The sequence below is a fragment of the Musca domestica genome, unplaced genomic scaffold (assembly GCF_030504385.1).
Source record: "Musca domestica strain aabys unplaced genomic scaffold, Musca_domestica.polishedcontigs.V.1.1 43, whole genome shotgun sequence".
In the NCBI taxonomy this organism is placed as follows: Eukaryota; Metazoa; Arthropoda; class Insecta; order Diptera; family Muscidae; genus Musca; species Musca domestica.
In genome coordinates this window covers 4,763,290-4,787,168 of record NW_026712332.1, presented here as the reverse complement: position 1 = coordinate 4,787,168, position 23,879 = coordinate 4,763,290, and the positions used below count along the sequence as shown (strand labels likewise).

The 23,879-nt window shown below is 31.4% G+C and overlaps 1 protein-coding gene across 5 annotated transcripts; it reads left to right on the top strand.

Moving 5' to 3' along the window:
• The first annotated feature begins 3,671 nt into the window (after positions 1 to 3,671).
• On the top strand, positions 3,672 to 23,290 carry LOC131804392 (DNA repair protein XRCC1-like). Of its 5 annotated transcripts, none has more exons than XM_059127228.1 (7): positions 3,673 to 3,867; positions 3,971 to 4,150; positions 4,232 to 4,429; positions 4,495 to 5,441; positions 5,840 to 6,036; positions 6,093 to 6,251; positions 23,114 to 23,290. In XM_059127228.1, exons 2-7 carry the CDS (start codon positions 4,100 to 4,102, stop codon positions 23,248 to 23,250), a joined length of 1,689 nt encoding a protein of 562 aa, XP_058983211.1. In that variant the 5' UTR covers positions 3,673 to 3,867; positions 3,971 to 4,099; the 3' UTR covers positions 23,251 to 23,290. The 5 variants fall into 5 exon arrangements, with proteins under 5 accessions (XP_058983214.1, XP_058983211.1, XP_058983212.1 ...); XM_059127229.1 differs by having other exon boundaries at positions 3,946 to 4,150; XM_059127230.1 differs by having other exon boundaries at positions 3,713 to 3,727.
• Positions 23,291 to 23,879: the final 589 nt, after the last annotated feature.

Sequence of the window (23,879 nt, the reverse complement as noted above, 5' to 3'; positions counted from 1 at the left end):
TTGGTTTTGCTTGACCCGAGGCGTATACATTAAAATATTTACTATTTCAACATAATTTTTTTTTTCGAATTACCATTACAACTGGATCATTTTGTCTGGCAACCTTTGCTTGTGGGAATCTTCCTGCTTTTACCTTCATAAGTTGTTAAAATACCAGAATTCATCTTTGTGGCATAGGGTTCCTGACAATTGCCAAACAACTATGAAAATCTTATATTTTTGTTTAATTTCTGCTCTCTTATTCATTTGTTTATGCTGTTCTTTTGTTTTTCAGCAGTATTCCAATGTTTTCCTTTTTCGATCGATCGTGATGTAAAAATGGGTAGGTCTTACTGCCTTTAGAAGAAGCTGACAATTTCGAACACATACACACTTGTTAGATCTTAAATGTCAATTCCATTACTTATGCGTCAAATAATACCCACTGGATTTATGAATACGTTTTACGTGACGTATACACTATGAAATTGACATTTGAAATCGAAAGGATTTAGTATTATAAACCTCTGCCAAGTATATGGAGCAAGACAAACCGTAACTCATCCTATACATTTACTGCCAATAAAATGAGAGGTTGTTTTGCAGCGTTGCCTAAATTTCGACGTATTCGGTCGACAGTTTTCACCACAGAAGTAAAACATTTGTGTTAATACGAATACGAATACGAATTTTACCCAAAATAATACAAGTGTGAGAGCTATATGTCCTAAAATGTAAGCAAAACAATTAACTTTTAATCAGGGCTGTCACAGAAACCATGTCGGTTTTGCTTATTGTCGTGTTTGTAAACCGATGTTAGTTTCATTTGGTGTCATGAAACCAAGTTGGTTTTGTCATTGAAATATCAGTAAAAGTAATGTAAATAAAAAAAAGGAATAAGTCAGTGGTAGTTTTTGTGTTGTTGGACGAAGAACGCTCAGAAAAGGTGACGAGAAAAGCTCTTAGAGATTTCAGCAACCCACTGGAGTTGCCGGAGATACCGTAAGTAATTTTTTTTAATGTCAACTTACTCATAAAGCTGCTTTGCAGATTTATGGTTTATGGTCCTTTAAAAATTATTTAAAAAATCCTTAAAATATCCACGTTTATGGTCCTTTAAATATCCTTTAAAAATCCACGTCTATAGTCCTTTAAAAATTCTACGTCTATAGTCCTTTAAAAAATCCACGTTTATTGTCCCTTAAATGTCCTTTAAAAATTCTTTAAAAAATCCACATTTTTAGTCCTTTGAATATACTTTAAAAATTGTTTAAAAATCCACATTTTTAGTCCTTTGAATATCCTTTAAAAATTGTTTAAAAAATCCAAAGCCAATGAAAAGTGACAGCTCTAAGCAACTTGGTTTATTTCCAATAACAAAACCAATAACATTGGCTTCTATGACAACCAAAACCGAAAAAATTCTAATTCGAAAATAAAACCAATAACATTGATTTTCATGACACCAAAGCATTTTTTCTTGTCGTTTTTAAAACCAATAGTGACAAAATTGGTTTCTATGACTGCCCTGAATAAATTATTTTAATTTCAAAAATATACATTTTTAAATGTAAAATGCAGAAGAAAAGTTCTTAAAATATTAAATTTTAATACTATCATATTATTCCCCTGAATACATCGCTTTCCAATTAAAATCAAATTGCACATAACATAAAGTATTCTACATTTTTCAATTTTAGGAAACATGAAATATTCGACTATATTACCTACATATAAATGGGTTAACCCGCTGGTTTTGGACAAGAATTATCATGTTCATTACTAAAGGTAAGGTCACATTGGGCAAATATTTGACGGAAAATGTGAAATATTTCTTTGTCACAATCTGACCACCAAATATTATTTGACGGTAAATACAAAAACAGCTGATTTTGGAAAAACAAAATTATTTGCCGGAAAACAAAGATTTGACCAATGTGTCCATAATATGAACATATATGTATATGAGTATGTATTGTGTTGAATTAAAAATAATTATTTGAAATTATTTAAAATTTAGATGCAACAAAAATGCATATTTTCCACGTTAACGGGCAACAAAATGTATTATTTTGGGATGAAACAACATTATCTCTCTATCTTGGATTCAATTTTGTGGAGGAACCCCAATATTTCATTCATATTTTGTGGGGTTTCCCCAATATCGTAACTTGTGTAAAAAGTAAAATAAACGAAATCAATTGTTGCATATTTTAAAATATATTTGACACCATAAAAATTTACATTTTAATGTTTTCATTCCTTTTTTCAACGCACAAAAAAATAATTGTTTAATTGTCAATGTTGAAAATGTTCAACGCCCGACGTATTTGGGTACCTCTCATATAAATACATGTGTTTTACTTGTGTGTAAAATACGTCGACCGAGTACGTCGAATTTTAGGTAACGCTGTAAAACATGAAATGAAAAATATTTACTTCATAAACCTTTTCATTTCACAATTATTACTTTACACAATTATTCATTTCACATTTTCATAGAACGAGAATTGAGGTTCATGGCACTATAGATAAAAATAGAATTTTAATGTTCTCTATTCCACTATTTATAGAGTTGTGGGTAATTTTCGAAGGATGAAATTTTAAATTTGAATTGAATACCAATTTTGGGGATGGGCAACATCGGTCCAATACATCTGGTACATTTTAAATTATTATAACCCTTATGCAAAACGAGTTAGAGATTTTCATCAAACTTCGTGTATCTCAATATTCCAGTTAACCCATGGTAGAAGAATACAGGTAACAGCAATTGTAACAACAACCACGTACAAATTTGTTTTCGTACGTAATACAAGTGTCAGAGTTATATGTCCAATTTCAATAAATTATTTTATTTTCAAAAATATACATTTTTGGAATTTGGATTATTAAATTGAAAATGCAGAAGAATAGTTCTTTAAATACTTAATTTTAATGCTTTCACATCATTCCCCTGAGTGTATAGTTGTTAGTCCTAATCTCTAATCTAATCCTAATCTCTCAACAATTCAAGCAATTGCTAGAATATCGCGGAAAAGGCAACATCACTTTCAAGTTGAAACCAAACGCCATACATACATAAAGTAATTTTAGGAAACATGTATATACATATAATATACGAATATATTATACGAATATATTAGAATGGTGTCGCTGTTCCTTAACCGCAAAAAAGTATCCGGAACTTTTACTAAGTTTTCTATTATTAGGCTACAATATGTTCACATTGCCCTGCAGTGAAATTTTATATAAAAAAAGGGTACACCTATTGTATATCAAGAAATGGAATTAAATCACGAAAACAAATCAGCTGGGACTTGCTGTTACCTGTAATAATTATACCATATTTCGGTCTACTCATGGTAAAATGAAGAAGGTAAGGTCATTTCAAATAAGCTTATCCATCTCTGCATTTTCTGTAATTTACCTCGTCAAATTTCAAAAATACATTTAGAACATTTTTTTTATTTTTTTAATTTTACTGTGCTTTAATTTTGTTGCATTGACGGTAGGGACCATGCGAATTAGGGTAATTAGGCACGTACAAAACATTTTACTATGAAGCGAGTAATTTTGCATGACAGGTCTCGGTAGGTCTCTTTTAAACAAACGCGGGAACTAAAGAGAAAGAGCTGTATCTAGTTCTGGTCGTTCCATTCAAAGAATATTCTGAATGTGTTCAGTTTTCCTCATATATCATTCATAAACAACAGAGTGCCCCGGACTTCTGCTGTTTATTTTTTAAGTATTTCTTTTTTGGCCTTCATATTCGTTTCATTTTGGTTTCCACGCGAGTATTCGCTCTGTTCTACAACAACCACAATAACAAAAAACCCATCTCACCTTAACAAGAACATTGGTATTGCACACATTACTTGAACAGGGGTAACAACGAAACTTTACAACCGTATTTCACATTTAATGCTTAATTGTTTAGATCTATAACAAAAACGTATTAAATAGATCAAACTAAAAATATAAATTGCAGAAAGCCATTGAAGAATGAATTTTTGCTGGTTGAAGTAAAGTGCGAATATTTAAACTGAATCTACAGTATATTTCGCGGTCATTTTGTTTCGCTTTGCCAATTTATGAATATTCCAAACTAAGTTACAATATGCCATTTGCGTCCTTTTCAAGAATACGAGAAGTTAGCAGCGAGGATGATGTATGTACAAAAGTGTTTAGAATCTACATTATTTGCATGGCAAAGAATACTGAAGAATATTTCTCTTTACAAATATTCTAGCATCATTTGGCGGAAAATTTGATAAAACCGTCTCAAGGAAAGAAATGGAAAACCAAGTCAGTGGGAGAGAAATCGGCTTACGTTATACTTGAATTAGATGAAGCTCAGCAGATCACAGGCATCGATATTGGTAACGAACATTCGGCCTTTATTGAGGTTTTGGTGGGAAAATCCACGTCGACTCCTGATGATTTCACAGTAATGTCATTTGAATTCTGATTTCTATTACCGCAAACTAAAGTCAACTTTTATATTTATTGTAGGAAATTTTAATAACATGTTCCTTTATGACTCCAATAGAAAGTAGAAGTTCGAATAATCCAAATAGAGTGAGATGTTTTTGCACGGATGCTTTGGTACCCAGCGTAGCAGAAAAGAAGTGGTCTTTACTCAAAATAATTTGTACACAACCATTTAATAAACACGTCCAATATGGTCTTTCATTTGTTAAAGTACACGTTGCATCAAAAAACTCTACAAAAGATACAGGGCTGGCACCTGCGAAGGAAATAGATGCTAAACCAACCCCACTACAAATTGGAATGTTTAAATTACGAGAAGATTCACCTGATTCGGAAACCAACGGAGTTTCCAGCCTATTTAATCGCTGGAAAACTAACAAAGATGCAAATGAACACTCTGCGGCAGCTTCCATTAGAAATGCAGCCAACAGTAGCTGCGAAAAACAATCCCGTGAAAATTTTAAAGAAATAAAATCAAATGATTCATTTAAAAACTCAAAAATTGAAGTGCGGGACAGGAATCGCTATGATTTGATGTTTGGAGTCGCAGATGATACGAATACAGAAAAAGAAGCTCGACTGGCCAAGGAAATCGAGGCTGAAAAAGAAAGACGGAGGATTGAAGCAAAAAAGCGTGAAGAAATAAAAGAAAAAGAAAAACGTAAATCACTGGACATATTACCGCAACACTCCACAGGAAATAACAGAAAAGAGAAGCCACAAACGGTTAACCCACATAACTTAGAAAATGAGCTTGCCAAAAAGCGTTCGAGTTCGCCAAATAGGAAGCCTGCAAAAAAGATCAGACCTTCAGAAATAAAATACAAGCCCTTCAACCTACTACTTAAAGGAGTAGTTTTAGTAATCAGTGGCATTCAAAACCCTGATAGGGCCGATTTGAGAAGTAAAGCTCTGGCTTTAGGTGCAAAGTACAAATCAGATTGGGATAATACCTGTACTCATTTGATGTATGTTGTTTCGAAACTGTGGAAAAAGTTGGCTTAAATTGAGTTTACAATCAGCTAGCGGAAAAAACAAATTTTTACCTCCTGATCCTGATTACAACAACATACATATTTTGTGGGAAATTCATGCTTTCTAAGATAAAGAGTTCCAAATTTCCCCAAGCATCTTTTTGAATCGCTATTAAGCGGTTATTGAAATACAAAATGTCGCTATAGGTACTGTATATGTAAAAAAGTAAATATTAAATTTAAACAAACTTTGGTAATATTTTGTAACATGGGAACCATAAATTTCCAATTATTATTGTGATCAGTATAAAATGGTAAAAATTTTAGTTTTTTTTTTCGCTAGCTTGGTGTAAACCCTTAAAAATAATATATAATTTGACGATTATTTTTAGATGTGCATTTAAAAATACGCCAAAATATAACCAAATAAAGGGTAAAGGAAAAATCGTAACGCGCTCGTGGGTAGAAAAATGCTACAACACAAAAAAATACATACCATGGAGAAGGTTTGCTCTAGACACTGAAGAATTAACAAAGACCGAAAGCGACGAAGAGATATTTGCTGAATCATTACAGCCTTCTAATTTGGGTAATTTTTATTATAAATATGCCACCAAATGATTATAAAGCGTTTACAATTTTTAGCAGCCCGAAAAAATCACGATAGTGAACGTGACGAACGCAACGAAACATTATCTCTTTACGACTTAGATGAACAACCATTAAAACAGCAATCTAGGAACAACGCCTCGACATCTTCTTCTGAAAATGACACCGATGATGAAATTAATCACGTAAAAGAAAGTGAGTAAATTAAATGTTAGCAACAGTTTATATTTTTATTAATATTATATAAAGCCTCAAGCTTTCTCAACACCAACTTATGCGTGAAAAGCTAAAGTTCAAATCTACATCGGCCCAAGACACGATGTATGTTTTTATATTCGATAACATACTTAATAAGATACTTCATTAACTGATTGTCTTATGCCGGGCTTCTATACAAACTTATTTTGTCCTAAGGACCTCACCTAAAATCCAAAGTACCAAACAAAAATACTTTCCTGCGTATGTTACAGGACAAAGATCATCGTCGAAGTACATTGACATTTAAGTAAAAGTGTATAAGGATGATGAATACTGATTCCTAATCATCCAGCTTACTGAAATTTTGTAAAGTTTGAAAAATTATGTAAGAATAGTTTTTGATTGGAGAAAAAAAAAAAAAAATAATTTTGATTTTAAAAAGGCAACCTTTTACAGGGCTACCTAAAATTCGACGTAGTGTATACAAATATTTAACTTCCCAACTATCTTAAAAGGTATTGTAGTTCGTATTACCCAAATATCCCAGGTCCATATCTTAAAATGTGAACGCAAGAAATCACCCATATTATATAAGTCCACGTCGACACAAGTCGACAGCGTTTGATACGAATCTGTATTCTAAGTATCAATATCATAGATTGATGAAAATATAGACGAAAGAAAGTTCTCACCGCTTATCATTGAAATAATTCTAATCGGCAGTTGTCGTTTATATCGAGAATATTGAAAAACTTAATTCTTAAATGTTAAAATATCATGAACTGTAGGAAAATTGTTCCAAAATAAAAGTGAAAATTACGTGGTGACATCGAAAAATATTGGAATAATCATGTGAAATTCTTGATAAACGATGAAATGTGTTTTCGAATTCGAGTTGGACGACTGCATAAATCAGCATGTTGGCTAAGCAAAAGCGTGCTGAGAACCACCTGATTAAAAAAAAAAACATACTTTCCGTTGATTATTATACCCTTCCTATCTAGGGTATATTAAGTTTGTCATTCCGTTTGTAACATCTCGAAATATACATTTCAGACCCCACAAAGTATGTATATTAATCAGCATAAAATTATATGTCGATTTAGCTATGTCCGTCCTTCTGTGGAAATCACTCTAGCTTCCGAACGAATTGAAGTAGATTGAAAAATGTTACTTAAATGTATATTATGTCTGCAGGACTTTTGGTATTGAAAATTGGCCATGTAGTTCCACGTTTTGGTATAGCCCCCATACAATGGTACCTCCCGATATTCGGTATTTTGATGATTTTAGCTACATTTTCACCGATTTTTTTTAAGTTTCGCATTTGAATATTGTAATGGCTTATGACAAAAGTTACCTATGCAGGTCCATGTCGTCGTATAGACTAGACGGCTGCAAATGTGACAATATTCTCTATTTATGCCATGGAGAGAAAACGCTCGTCATGTAATGCCCTGTTTGATCAAACTCATAACAGTACGTGACATCCAACCAAATGTTCGATGGCTCGTCATGTCGGTCAGACTCAAACCCATCGTCATAACATGTAATGACCAACAAAATGGGATGTTGTTGGTAACTTTTTCATTATATGTACGTGAGAGAGTTAATCCTCGTAGTGTAACTTTGTTTAACACTGTGAGTAATTCTTACCGAAAATCGTATACCCATGTCAGTCAGTGCATTAGCTAAAATTCAAGGTACTCGGTCGTTGTTTTTCATCACATAAGTTAAAAACATGAATAACTTTCATATTTTCCGGCGACGGATAATAAAACTCGTAAAGTTGGAGAAGCGATTATCTTATCATAGCCCGTACCGTACTTTTGGTTGGCTGTTGCTCTAGAATATAAACACGGGTTTCAATGTAATTAGATGTCGTTATTGCTTCTCCCCAGAAGGTATTGGGTAGTTTTCCTTCTTTTAATAGTCATCTCAACATGTGTACAATTTTTCCTTCTTGCGATACCATTTTGTTGTGGGCATTATGGAACCTTATATTGATATTGAGATCCTTTATTTTCCAAATATTCTCCGAATTTATTTTAAAACAAATTCATTGAAACATTTAATCTTTTCTCCAACTTCATCCTGTAAATGTAAAAGTTATACCACCGTGTATCAAGTATGATCATCAATGAAACATGTTATCATCTTTTCATATTATTTGCTAAACGGTTTTCTAGTTATTTTATGTTCACAACATACCTCGCACACCTTTCTGATTCCACAATCCTGAATATACATCCCATTTGCAAGATTATAGTTCAGCATTACTTTAAGCGCATCGATATCTTTATGGCCAAGTCCTTGTGCCAATAGTCTTGGCATACAGCGAACAAAACTTATTGATCATGGCGAAGCTGAAATAGGCCTTCGGCTATAGCAATTTCCTTTCCTTCTTTAGTTTGGATACTTGCACAATTTTCTTTGAGCATAAATATAATTTTTTTCCTTTAAAATTCGATAAACGGATAATAGGTTACCTTTGAATGTAAATAGATAAAACACATCTTCGACTGTAATATAACATTTTTCGTTTCGAGAATTTATCATCTTGATTTGACAATTTCCATTTCTGGTTGATTTAACTATTTGACCGTTTGCTACCGTTACTGGTTCCTGGAATGTTGTCAATGATGTAAAATTTGACCTTTGTGAACTGATGTCGCACGTTGCCCCCGAGTCGAGAATCCAAGCCGAAGTATTATTATGTGTAGAATAGCATTAATTTCCATTGTCCCTTCCTTGTTCTTTCGCTTCATTCACTTGATTTTTGGAATCAGACTTATTCCTTCACAGAAATAGCACTGCTTTTCAGATTTATTGACGTAGGATTTGTAACTCTTCAATACAGAAATTGTTTGCAGATCCTTCTTGTGACGTTCACATTCCTCTAACAAACAAGATTCAACAGTTTTCACAGCCAGTTCTTCTACTTTCCGTACTTCCAATGCTGTAATCAACATATCAAACGACGGTGGTAAACATGCTTAGCAACATGAGCACAAGCCAACATTCTGAGAACTTTTCTCCAATCGCCTCCAACTTTCCAAATAAACCAGCCCATAACCAATTGCAGGAACCTCTTTGTGGAATGATATTTATTTACGAAAGCAAAACATGCACGTCTAATCTTCAACAAATGTGATTAAGGATTGGAGAATTAATTTGTTCATATTTACTTGTTTTGCTTCTTTCAATATCATAAAGGGAACTCGGTTATCATAGTAAAAACTTTTATATTTTTGCAGTTCTGGAACAGACCAATAGATATAACATCATATACATACAAATAAAAGGCATACTAGTTGAAATACACAATTAGATTGATTCTCCAATAGAATTTGCGGCCCCTTTTTATATTCCTCACAATGGAAAACCCGTTAAGATCAACGTAATAATTATTTAACCGATCTTCGTACTTTATTATCTAAATACCGTCTGGAGGGTGTGGAATGTCAAAAAATTCTTATGACCTACGGCCTATATCCATTATATCGATATAATCCAAAATGGAGGAACATGCGATGAAAAAGTAGATGGTTGTTTTCTTGGATGATTTGTCCCATATCATAATTACAGGAGGCAAAACAAAGCTACAGCCTAAATACAAATACGACTGATTTTGTAATTTTGGCTGCGATTTTGCCAATAACCCCTGAGGTAGTAGTATTTAAAATATATATTCCTATGAGTTTAGACACCCATAGATGCGGCCACAACAGTCATAGTCCACCTCTTTTTCGAAATATAGAAAGATAGTAAATAAACCTACTCTGTATTGTTTTGATATAAAAAAAAATAAAATGGAATTATTTCGAATTCATTTCATTTATTTACCTTACAAAGACATATATAGCATTTTCAGATTAAATGAAACCTTTTGCAATTCAAATGAAACTTTTTGCAGCGGAAATGAAACCTTTTGCAGTGGAATTGAAACCTTTTGCAGTGGAAATGAAACCTTTTGCAGCGGAAATGAAACCTTTTGCAACCGAAATGAAACCATTTGCAACCGAAATGAAACTTTTTGCAAATCAAATGAAAATTTTAAATTTATAGAAGGAAAAATAACAAAACATTTTTATTTTTAGTAGTTTTTAAATTAAATCAATTAATTATTACTAATATATTGACAAAGAGGATTTTTTATTGATTATAAATATCTACATTTATTTATATTATTTCTTAAATTTTCAATTATTGTAATAACAAATGGTTCTTTATTGATTTGATATAAAATACTTCCATATTATTAAATTCCAAATGCTTAACGCTAAAAAGAGAAATTTAAACAAATTTTGACCTTTATAGGTATGGCCAGGACTGAAATGAGAAATTAAGCTTTACCACAATTTTTTATAGTTATAGTATACTTAATCTTACCTAATAAAGGATGCCCGCTTCGCAGCTTTATTGATTATGGAGATAGAGCAGTCATGATTTCAATAAACAGATAAGTGGAAATCATTAAATCAACTATGATCATGATTATATATACTTTATGGGGTCTGCGACGAATATTTAGAGGTGTTACAAACCGAATGACAAATTTAATATATCCTCCTTTCCATGGAGGAGGTTATAAAAATACACCTAATTCGGGTCCTTTGAAAAAAATACCTTGAAAAACTTTTTTCAATCTTTCTGCATCTACACTTGTGTTTAATGGAAGCTTTAAGAAAAAATTTTATAAAAACATAGATATTAATAATCAATAAAAATTCCTCTTTAACTATATATTAGTTATAATTAGTTGATTTAATTTTAAACCTACTAAAAATAAAAATGTTTTGTTATTTTTCCTTCTAAAAATCTAAAAGTTTCATTTGATTTGCAAAAAGTTTCGTTTCGGTTGCAAAAGGTTTCATTCCCGCTGCAAAAGGTTTCATTTCCACTGCAAAAGGTTTCATTTCCACTGCAAAAGGTTTCAATTCCACTGCAAAAGGTTTCATTCCCGCTGCAAATAGTTTCATTTGAATTGCAAAAGGTTTCATTTAATCTGAAAATGCTATAAATAAGCCCACAGGGCCCATAACTTATATTATCTATCTACAATACCCTAATATAGCATTTTCAGATTAAATGAAAACTTTTGCAGTGGAAATGAAACCTTTTGCAGTGGAAATGAAACCTTTTGCAGCGGAAATGAAACCTTTTGCAACCAAAATGAAACTTTTTGCAAATCAAATAAAACTTTTAGATTTATAGAAGGAAAAATTACAAAAAAAAAAAAATTATTTTTAGTAGGTTTAAAATTAAATCAACCAATTATAACTAATATATAGTTAAAGAGTAATTTTTTTTGATCATTAATATCCATGTTTTTATAACATTATTTGTTAAAATTTTAGCTTCCATAAAAAAGTTTTTTAAGGTCTTTTCTCCAAAAGACCTGAACTAGACACCTTTTTATAACCTCCTCCATGGAAAGCAGGGTATATTAAATTTGTTATTCCGTTTGTAATACCTCTAAATATTCGTCGTAGACCCTATAAAGTATATACAATCATGATCAAAGATGATTTAATGATGTCCACCAGTCTGTCTATTGAAATCACGATATTGAGATTTGATGAAGAGCTTTGAAAATTGGCACAACATTGTATTGTATCTAGGATGTTTGGTATTGAAATTTATAATCTCGATAATCAATAAAACTGCGAAGCTGGAATCCTTTATTAAGTAAGATTAATAGTATACTATAACTATAAAATATTGCAGTAAAGCTTAATTTCGCATTTCAGTCCTGCCCATACCTATTAAGGCCAAAATTTGTTTAAATTGGTTTTTTTAGCGTTGAGCATTTAGAAATTCAATAATATGGATATATTTTATATCAAATCAAAAAAGAACCATTTGTTTTTACAAGAATTGAAAATTTAAGTAATAATATAAAAAATGTAGATATTAGTAATCAATAAAAATTCCTTTTAACTATATATTAGTTATAATTAGTTGATATAATTTTAAACCTACTAAAAATAAAAATGTTTTGGTATTTTTTCCTTCTATAAATCTAAAAGTTTCATTTCGGTTACAAAAGGTTTCATTTCGGTTGCGAAAGGTTTCAATTCCGTTGCAAAAGGTTTCATTTCCACTGCAAAAGGTTTCATTTCCACTACAAAAGGTTTCATTTCCGATGCAAAAAGTTTCATTTCAATTGCAAAAGGTTTCATTTAATCTGAAAATGCTATATAATACAAATGCAATGTTTAATTCAAACTTAACAAATAACATATTAAAACTTGTAATTTATATTATAAATTCACTAAAATCTCGAACCCAACACCTCAATTCACCATCACCAATTAAACAATAGTCTACTTAGGCAGTGAAAAAGTGTAGCAAAATCGAGCTAAAAAAGATAACTATTTTATTACTCACCAGAGGGTTGCAATGAGTATGACTGAGTAGGCTTGATCACACACAGTGGAAATACAATCAAACTCAATCAGTCGGTCAGATGTAACATGTTCATTCGAGTTGCTCAAGCCAAACGAAAAAGTTGTGATCAAACATGTATTGATCGAAGTTTTGTGTTCGCAATCAAACAGCTCACATGAGTTATTTGTTTACGAACTTATGTTGAATTGTTCATAACGAGTCGATCAGCTACGATGAGTCTGATCGGTTTGATTTATCCTAGTTAAGTGAGTGATTTGGTTTGATTAAAATACAAATGTTCAAATTTGAGCGATATCATAATTGTAATTTTACTAAGGATTTTATAACGAAAACAAATTGGTACATATTATATTTAATAAACATACAATTTTTTCATTTTATGTGTGTTTTTGGTATGCCAGATTTCAGTAACTAATTTGAAAAAAAAAAATATTTTTAATAATTGGCATTGGTATTTAGTAAACCAAAAATGTTTAAATATTTTTTATTTTACAATATTGGTCAAGATTTTTCACTTCGACCTTTTCGTTTATCTACACGTGTGTAGTTTCTACTTGCAACATTTTCGGTCGCACTATCACAATATTCTTCCATTTCAAATATTAAAAAAGTCAAAATAAACTGTCCCAACTTGATTAAATGGTTGAATAAACAATGAAGCTGAGCGAACTCGATTCAAAGAAGACAATCACGGTTGTGATTTCTCATTTACATTTATGTGTTCGATCAACTCATGTTACTGAACACATCAAACCGTCTCGAACGCTCATGTTTGATTGATTTTTTGCATACTCGTTGCAGCCCTCTGTTACTCACTAAAAACAGAGTATAAATAGTAACTTTCAATTAATTAGGGAGATAATATAATAGCTCCCCAGCCCAACAGAAAAACAAAACAGCCCATAATAAACCGACGCAAACACTACAAAAACATAGCTTACATATTTAGGCGAAGATGCTCAATTACTTTAAACCTAAACAGATAATTGGTATAGGCAAAAGTACGTAAGGCCAAAGGAAGCTGATTCCACAATCTCACCGCCCTAACAAAAAAGGACCTCTTACCAATGGAGGACGAAAACCTTGGACACAACAATTGAGGATTTCGAGATGATCTATAGAACTCAAAGTTGTTTAGAAGAGGCGAGTCAAAATTGCACATAACACTGTAATGACATTGAAGAATACGAAGATCAACGTAGCTGCTAAATGGCAATCCCAGGAGATCATTAAAAAAACAAGAAACATGATCACCGTGACGCAACCTCTACACAAGCCATTCAGTGGCAACAAAGAAGCATTCCATTCGAAAATGCAATATTTCACTCATGTTTTCTGGGGTTGCTCTAATACATGACATAATTACAGAAGGTAGAACAAAGCTACTCTCTAAATACAATTTTTTTCTTTTAGAGCCCTTATTCTGTCGAAACATATACACATTTTGTGTATATGTGTGTATTGTTTTGAATAAAAAATACCATAATTTGAAAATATACAATTTTGTGGTAAAAAAAAAAAATAAATAAAATAAACAAAACAAATTTTTGCATGTTTAAAAACCAATTTGAGGCAATAAGAATCCAGTACAGAGTTGAATTTTTCATAGTTTTTCTGACGAATGTCGTCGACACCCTGCATTTATGAAGAAAACCATGCAAATATTCGAGTCAGCCATGCCACGATCGAACCTTACACAATGGCACACATGAATCAAAATGAGGGACGTTGTTGGTTGTCATTGCCTATCAAATACATAGCACATGAGAATAGACCCTAATATAACAGCTACGTTCGATATGAGTTTGTCGTTAGAGTTTTTGATGTCGACTTGTATTTATGCTCTGCTCCAGAACCTACAAGAATCAACTAGTTTTGCATTTTTTCCAAATAAAATGAAGGGAAAATCAGTTATCGTAGTAATTTTCATGACAGAATTCTAAATTTAGCGTTTATAAATGTAATGTGTTTATGCCCCTTCATTGTCAATTTATATATTTCAGTTCCTCCTTAAATATGGGCGTACGGTGGCAAGAGTTTTTCATTAATTTCATACCAAATATTTTGTCATTTTCACGCATTTTAGAGGGTATAAAATTCAAAAACAAAAAGGTAAAATATTAGTCTGATAAATCATGTAAGGTTTAATTATGGAATTGTTGAATGAAACCAAACCAAAGGAAAAGTATGAAGACAATATCACGGCTTGTTTGCTACAATACAAGCAAAAGATTCTCATTTTTAGTCGAATTGGCATTAGGCCTACACAAGAACTAACATCAAAGATATATGTTTAAGTCCAAGAGCAGATAACTAAATTTGGTATTCCTGTGGTATGGAATGTATACACCTAAGTCTGTTTTTACACGGTCTTTTTGTACACGGTTTTGATATAACACGGTTTGAAAATTGAATAGTTTTAATTTTTTTACACGATTTTATTCCATTTAGCACGATTTGAAATGTTATGTACCTAAAATTTGTATATTTAAATTTAATTTTAACGCATTAAGATAAAAGATAAGCCAAAAAATATTTTGTATTTATTCAGTTATTTATGTTTTTTTTTTAATTTTGTTAAATATTTTATGTATCCCTAAAAGGAAATGTCAGATAAAAAACTAAAAGAGAAGGCAATTTCTTTGGAAACCAAGATTAAGATTTTAGATCGCCTTCGAAATGGAGAAGGCTCAACTGCTCTTGGTAAAACGTTCGCTTTAAATGAAGCCACAATAAGAACTATAAAAAAATGAAATTGCAATTAAGCAATCGGTGATTTCATGAATTCTTGTTCTTAAAAATTCTTGTTTTTCACTAATTTTAATAGGTTTTAGAGATTAGGAACAAATCACCCATTTTTGTATGAGACCAATGTCTTTTTCACACGGTTTTTTTTTTACACGGCTTCTTCTGGAACCAATCTACCGTGTAAAAACAGACTTAGGTGGACTGTGTTTGCGTGCCAAGGAACGCCGAAAATAAAATAACATTTATTATTTTTGTGAAATCTGCCACTCGTCATACGAAAATATTTTAGATAAAAAAATAGATATTATTTTAAAAATTACAAGGTCGAGTTCGTCAAAAAAAACTGAAAAATTCAACTCTGTACTGGATTCTTATTGCCTCAAATTGGTTTTTAAACATGCAAAAATTTGTTTTGTTTATTTTTTTTTTATTTTTTTACCACAAAATTGTATATTTTCAAATTATGGTATTTTTTATTCAAAACAATACACACACATACACAAAATGTGTATATGTTTCAACAGAATAAGGGCTCTAAAAGAAAAAAAATTATTTAGAGAGTAGCTTTGTTCTACCTTCTGTAATTATGCCATGTATTAAAGCAACCCCAGAAAACATGAATGAAATATTGCATTTTCGAATGGAATGCTTCTTTGTTGCCACTAAATGGCTTGTGTAGGGGTTGCGTCACGGTGATCATGTTTCTTGTTTTGTTAATGATCTCCTGGGATTGCCATTTAGCAGCTACGTTGATCTTCGTATTCTTCAATGTCATTACAGTGTAATGTGCAATTTTGACTCGCCTCTTCTAAACAACTTTGTGTTTTATAGATCATCTCGAAATCCTCAATTGTTGTGTGAGCTATTATATTATCTCCCTAATTAATTGAAAGTTACTATTTGTAACTTTATTATTTGAGTAACAGAGGGCTGCAACGAGTATGCAAAAATTCAATCAAACATGAGCGTTCGAGACGGTTTGATGTGTTCAGTAACATGAGTTGATCGAACACATAAATGTAAATGAGAAATCACAACCGTGATTGTCTTCTTTGAATCGAGTTCGCTCAGCTTCATTGTTTATTCAACCATTTAATCAAGTTGGGACAGTTTATTTTGAATTTTTTAATATTTGAAATTGAAGAATATTGTGATAGTGCGACCGAAAATGTTGCAAGTAGAAACTACACACGTGTAGATAAACGAAAAGGTCGAAGTGAAAAATCTTGACCAATATTGTAGAATAAAAAATATTTAAACATTTTTGGTTTACTAAATACCAATGATGTGTTTCTTTATTAAAAACTAGCTGGCCCGGTCCGCGTTGCCGGCCCGTAGTTTTAGTCTTTAATGCAAATTTTGCATAGCATAATATTTTACAAATCTACCTCATAAAGGTGAACAAATTTTAATATAAATATTGATTCGACTAAGTAGAAATAAATAACTATGGAAGGAGGGCAAAATAATTTCTGAATAGTCAAAGTTAATTACGCTTTTACACCCATTACCATAGCACATCAAATTGCGCATGAGAGTCCCCAAAAAGTATATTTTCTTGTTCATAGTAAAATTCAATGACGATTAAACAATACCCGCGTTGTTGTCCGCCAATCGGTAAACATCACTATAGATCGGCAGGCCTGAGGACTATATGGGGACTGTACCAAAATATTTACGTATGTTGACATTTTTCTGTAAGATGGTTCTCTACTCAAAAAGTAGCCTAAATACAGTAAATAATGGCCAAATCAGTTGAAAAACGTGGCCAAGACCACGGTCACAGCTGAAATCAGGGATACATTTATATAAGGGTTATACCAAAACGTGGCCCAACCAATATTCTCTTGGGGGTTACAAATTCAATAGAATACAAAATTTTCTTTTCTGACCACACATTAGATGTGAAAGTGGACTTAGGGATACTCCAATATGGGGACTTTACTTAAATAAATTCCTATGTGGCAATTATCTGTATGATGGTTCCCTACCCCAGGGGCATAAATACAATTTTTAGCCAAATCAATTAATGAATGTGGTCAAGACCAAAATGGGCCCTACTCTGAAAATTTCAAACTTTATGCGAAGAGGTTCTCTACCTCCTTAGAAACAAAGATGCCAAATAATGGCCAAAATATTAAAAAAGTGACCAAGACACCAAAAATAGCTTAAATCATACGATGGTTATATAAATATGAAATCGGGTTGTACCCTTATACGTGAGTTATGATCATGACCGGCAAAAAAAAATTATGATCATGACCTGCAAAAGCCATTTAAGGTATCTTGAATGTTTGGGAAGAATTTCTGGAAGGATAGAAATCCTTTTCTTACTAAGAATCCCATTCGCTCTACTATTTTCCACCCTTTATATTTGGTATTTTTCTCATTGTACATTGGACGGATTATTGTGACAGGAAATAAGTAGTTCCATGCTTTGAAATGAGCCCCATTAGGCTTTTTCGGTCATTTTTGTTTGTTTAAATGTGTTCGCATCTTCCAGTTGAACCACGATGTAGGCCCTGGAGTTGAAAGGTAGATGTCAGTTAACATCGTATTTCCCACTCATTTCATTTTTTGGTGAAAATTTGTATATAGTGAAAAATTATTCTTTATTTTGTTCACAAAAAAATTTACTGAATTCAATTGGATAATACAAATTGAAAAAAATGACAAAAGAAGAATAACACATTGAAAAAATCTTCAACTTGTTCGCTGATTTCTTACAGCAAATGTTTAAAGATCCTTATATAGTTTGTCAATAGAATGTACTTCTATTTTAAAATTCGATTCCATTAAATTATTTCGACATAATCTATTCCGTTTCGCCACCACATAATTTGGTACTACATTTCCATGTAACTCGCCATCAATTTCATTTCTCAAAAAATCAAGTCAATTAAATAATTTGGTATTAATATTTGAATTCAAAAAAATAAAAAAATAAAATAAAAAACACTACAAATGTACATTAGAAAAAAGTAAGTCAAAATGGAAAAGAATCATGCAAAATAAAACATTACTATTGTACATTTCAAAAGTCAAAATGAAAATGTTAAAATATCACATTTTTACGCGATTTTTTTGGATATTATCCTTTTCGGAGAGGAGACAATTCCGAATTTGTATGAATCGTTAAAATCAGTCCAGCGGTTCTTAAGTTATAAGCGTAGTAACTAACACAACTTTCTTTTATATATATAGATATTATTTTTTTTTTTCAAATTAGTTACTGAAATCTGGCATACCAAAAACACACATAAAATGAAAAAATTGTATGTTTATTAAATATAATATGTACCAATTTCTTTTCGTTATAAAATCCTTAGTAAAATTACAATCATGATATCGCTCAAATTCGAACATTTGTATTTTAATCAAATCACTCACTTAACTAGGATAAATCAAACCGATCACACTCATCGTAGCTGATCGACTCGTTATGAACATAAGTTCGTAAACAAATAACTCATGTGAGCTGTTTGATTGCGAACACAAAACTTCGATCAATACATGTTTTATCACAACTTTTTCGTTTGGCTTGAGCAACTCGAATGAACATGTTACATCTGACCGACTGATTGAGTTTGATTGTATTTCCACTGTGTGTGATCAAGCCTACTCAATCATACTCATTGCAACCCTCTGGTGAGTAATAAAATAGTTATCTTTTTTAGCTCGATTTTGCTACACTTTTTCATTGCCTAACTAGACAATTGTTTAGTTGGTGATGGTGAATCGAGGTGTAGGGTTCGAGTTTTTAGTGAATTTATAATATAAATGACAAGTTTTAATATGTTATTTGTTAAGTTTGAATTAAACATTGAACTTGTATTATAAAGCATTTTCAGATTAAATGAAACCTTTTGCAATTGAAATGAAACTTTTTGCAGCGGAAATGAAACCTTTTGTAGTGGAAATGAAACCTTTTGCAGTGGAAATGAAACCTTTTGCAGCGGAATTGAAACCTTTCGCAACCGAAATGAAACCTTTTGTAACCGAAATGAAACTTTTTTAAAATACCAAAACATTTTTATTTTTAATAGGTTTAAAATTATATCAACTAATTATAACTAATATATAGTTAAACGGAATTTTTATTGATTACTAATATCTACATTTTTATATTATTTGTTAAATTTTCAATTCTTGTAAAAACAAATGGTTCTTTTTTGATTTGATATCAAATATTTCCATATTATTAAATTTCTAAATGCTCAACGCTAAAAAGACAAATTAATCAAATTTTGGACTTTATAGGTATGGGCAGGACTGAAATGCGAAATTAAGCTTTACTGCAATATTTTATAGTTATAGTATACTATTAATCTTACTTAATAAAGGATTCCAGCTTCGCAGTTTTATTGATTATCGAGATTATAAATTTCAATACCAAACATCCTAGACACAATACAATGTTGTGCCAATTTTCAAAGCTCTTCATCAAATCTCAATATCGTGATTTCAATAGACAGACTGGTGGACATCATTAAATCATCTTTGATCATGATTGTATATACTTTATAGGGTCTACGACGAATATTTAGAGGTATTACAAACGGAATAACAAATTTAATATACCCTCCTTTCTATGGAGGAGGTTATAAAAAGGTCTTTTGGAGAAAAGACCTTAAAAAACTTTTTTATGGAAGCTAAAATTTTAACAAATAATGTTATAAAAACATGGATATTAATGATCAATAAAAATTACTCTTTAACTATATATTAGTTATAATTAGTTGATTTAATTTTAAACCTACTAAAAATAATTTTTTTTTGTAATTTTTCCTTCTATAAATCTAAAAGTTTTATTTGATTTGCAAAAAGTTTCATTTTGGTTGCAAAAGGTTTCATTTCCGCTGCAAAAGGTTTCATTTCCACTGCAGAAGTTTTCATTTCCACTGCAAAAGGTTTCATTTCTACTGCAAAAGTTTTCATTTAATCTGAAAATGCTATATTAGGGTATTGTAGATAGATAATATAAGTTATGAGCCCTGTGGGCTTATTTATATGTCTTTGTAAGGTAAATAAATGAAATGAATTCGAAATAATTCCATTTTATTTTTTTTTATATCAAAACAATACAGAGTAGGTTTATTTACTATCTTTCTATATTTCGAAAAAGAGGTGGACTATGACTGTTGTGGCCGCATCTATGGGTGTCTAAACTCATAGGAATATATATTTTAAATACTACTACCTCAGGGGTTATTGGCAAAATCGCAGCCAAAATTACAAAATCAGTCGTATTTGTATTTAGGCTGTAGCTTTGTTTTGCCTCCTGTAATTATGATATGGGACAAATCTTCCAAGAAAACAACCATCAACTTTTTCATCGCATGTTCCTCCATCTTGGATTATATCGATATAATGGATATAGGCCGTAGGTCATAAGAATTTTTGGCATTCCACACCCTCCAGACGGTATTTAGATAATAAAGTACGAAGATCGGTTAAATAATTATTACGTTGATCTTAACGGGTTTTCCATTGTGAGGAATATAAAAAGGGGCCGCAAATTCTATTGGAGAATCAATCTAATTGTGTATTTCAAATAGTATGCCTTTTATTTGTATGTATATGATGTTATATCTATTGGTCTGTTCCAGAACTGCAAAAATATAAAAGTTTTTACTATGATAACCGAGTTCCCTTTATGATATTGAAAAGAAGCAAAACAAGTAAATATGAACAAATTAATTCTCCAATCCTTAATCACATTTGTTGAAGATTAGACGTGCATGTTTTGCTTTCTTAAATAAATATCATTCCACAAAGAGGTTTCTGCAATTGGTTATGGGCTGGTTTATTTGGAAAGTTGGAGGCGATTGGAGAAAAGTTCTCAGAATGTTGGCTTGTGATCATGTTGCTAAGCATGTTTACCACCGTCGTTTGATATGTTGATTACAGCATTGGAAGTACGGAAAGTAGAAGAACTGGCTGTGAAAACTGTTGAATCTTGTTTGTTAGAGGAATGTGAACGTCACAAGAAGGATCTGCAAACAATTTCTGTATTGAAGAGTTACAAATCCTGCGTCAATAAATCTGAAAAGGAATAAGTCTGATTCCAAAAATCAAGTGAATGAAGCGAAAGAACAAGGAAGGGAGAATGGAAATTAATGCTGTTCTTCACATAATAATACTTCGGCTTGGATTCTCGACGCGGGGGCAACGTGCGACATCAGTTCACAAAGGTCAAATTTTACATCATTGACAACATTCCAGGAACCAGTAACGGTAGCAAACGGTCAAACAGTTAAATCAACCAGAAACGGATATTGTCAAATCAAGATGATAAATTCTCGAAACTAAAAATGTTATATTACAATCGTAGATGTGTTTTATCTATTTACATTCCAAGGTAACCTATTATCCGTTTATCGAATTTTAAAGGAAAAAAATTATATTTATGTTCAAAGAAAATTGTGCAAGTATCCAAACTAAAGAAGGAAAGGAAATTGCTATAGCCGAAGGCCTATTTCAGCTTCGCCATGATCAATAAGTTTTGTTCACTGTATGCCAAGACTATTGGCACAAAGACTTGGCCATAAAGATATCGATGCGCTTAAAGAAATGCAGAACCATAATCTTGCAAATGGGATGTATATTCAGGATTGTGGAATCAGAAAGGTGTGCGAGGTATGTTGTGTACATAAAATAACTAGAAAACCGTTTAGCAAATAATATGAAAAGATGATAACACGTTTCATTGATGATCATACTTGATACACGGTGGTATAACTTTTACATTCAAAGGATGAAGTTGGAGAAAAAATTAAATGTTTCAATGAATTTGTTTTAAAATAAATTCGGAGAATATTTGGAAAATAAAGGATCTTAATATCAATATAAGGTGCCATAATGCCCACAACAAAATGGTATCGCAAGAAGGAAAAATTGTACACATGTTGAGATGACTATTAAAAGAAGGAAAACTACCCAATACTTTCTGGGGAGAAGCAATAACGACATCTAATTACATTGAAACCCGTTTATATTCTAGAGCAACAGCCAACCAAAAGTACGGTACGGGCTATGATAAGATAATCGCTTCTCCAACTTTACGAGTTTTATTATCCGTCGCCGGAAAATATGAAAGTTATTCATGTTTTTAACTTATGTGATGAAAAACAGCGACCGAGTACCTTGAATTTTAGCTAATGCACTAACTGACATGGGTATACGATTTTCCGGTAAAAAATACTCACAGTGTTAAACAAAGTTACACTACGAGAATTAACTCTCTCACGTACATATAATGAAAAAGTTACCAACAACATTCAAGGTAATTCTCTATTCTATCATAGCTTAGCTCTATTTTAAGTTAATCTTCCAACACATGTATAATTGGCCTTCAATGGCTTTCTTTGTAATGAATAAAATAAAATAATAAATAATTCATCATATGTGTTTCCCATTTAAGTTGTTGAGATCAAAATTGATGGTATAGTACAATAATGAATGCTTATAATATGAAAAATTATTCAATTACTTCCTACAACTTTTGAACATTTTCACATTGACCGCAAAACAGGTTATATATCCAATAAGAATTTGTGAACTCTAAGTAACTAAACGTTAAAATTCTGCTTATCACTTGCTTTTATACACGCATAATATTTTAATCAGCAACTTATATATTAATGTACAGTACCATTTAATACAAGTAAAATATACACCAATTTGTTATTTTTCAGAAAATAAACATGTTGCGACCAAGGCGACAAAAACAAGGCTATCGATCACTGGCATCGCAGCACCAGGAGATATTTATGATGCGTCGACTGATGAAGAGGAGTATTTAGAAAAAAAGAATATGAAACTGTTATCCTAATGATTGTTGGATTTTCTTAATAAATTTGCTTAAAATTCTATATTTATTTATTTATTCATTTCATACCATAATACTAAAGCCTACAAGGCCAATGAATAGTATTAATAACGTAATTATGCTCCAAGTAGAAAATAATAACTTAAAACTAATTATAACTAAGTCAAAAATTAAAAAAAGGGATTAATATTAATAATAAATAAAGGACGTGATAGCAACAAAGCAACAAGCCTTAAATAAGTGTACATACATATCTCAAAAGTAAAAGTACTAAAAACATGTACTGTTTTTAACAAACTAATAATATACATTAGATAATATGAAGATCAGAATTACGAAGGTGGCCTATAAGTTTTAAGCGGAAAGCATTATTAGACGGTGAAAATATTCTCAGTTCAGGAGGCAAATAATTCCATCAACGGGCAACTCGTATTACAAAAGATCTCTCAAAAGTAGAATTGTATATTCTAGGTATAAATATCTGAGTATTTCTCGAGGACATAGCAAATCTGAACATATTCTTTAATAAAGCAGGTACACCTGTTTTCACAATTTTATAAAAAGAGCATAACACCCTACAATTAACAAACCGTTCAAAGTTAATTCCCAAGAAAATATCCACATAGTCAGAT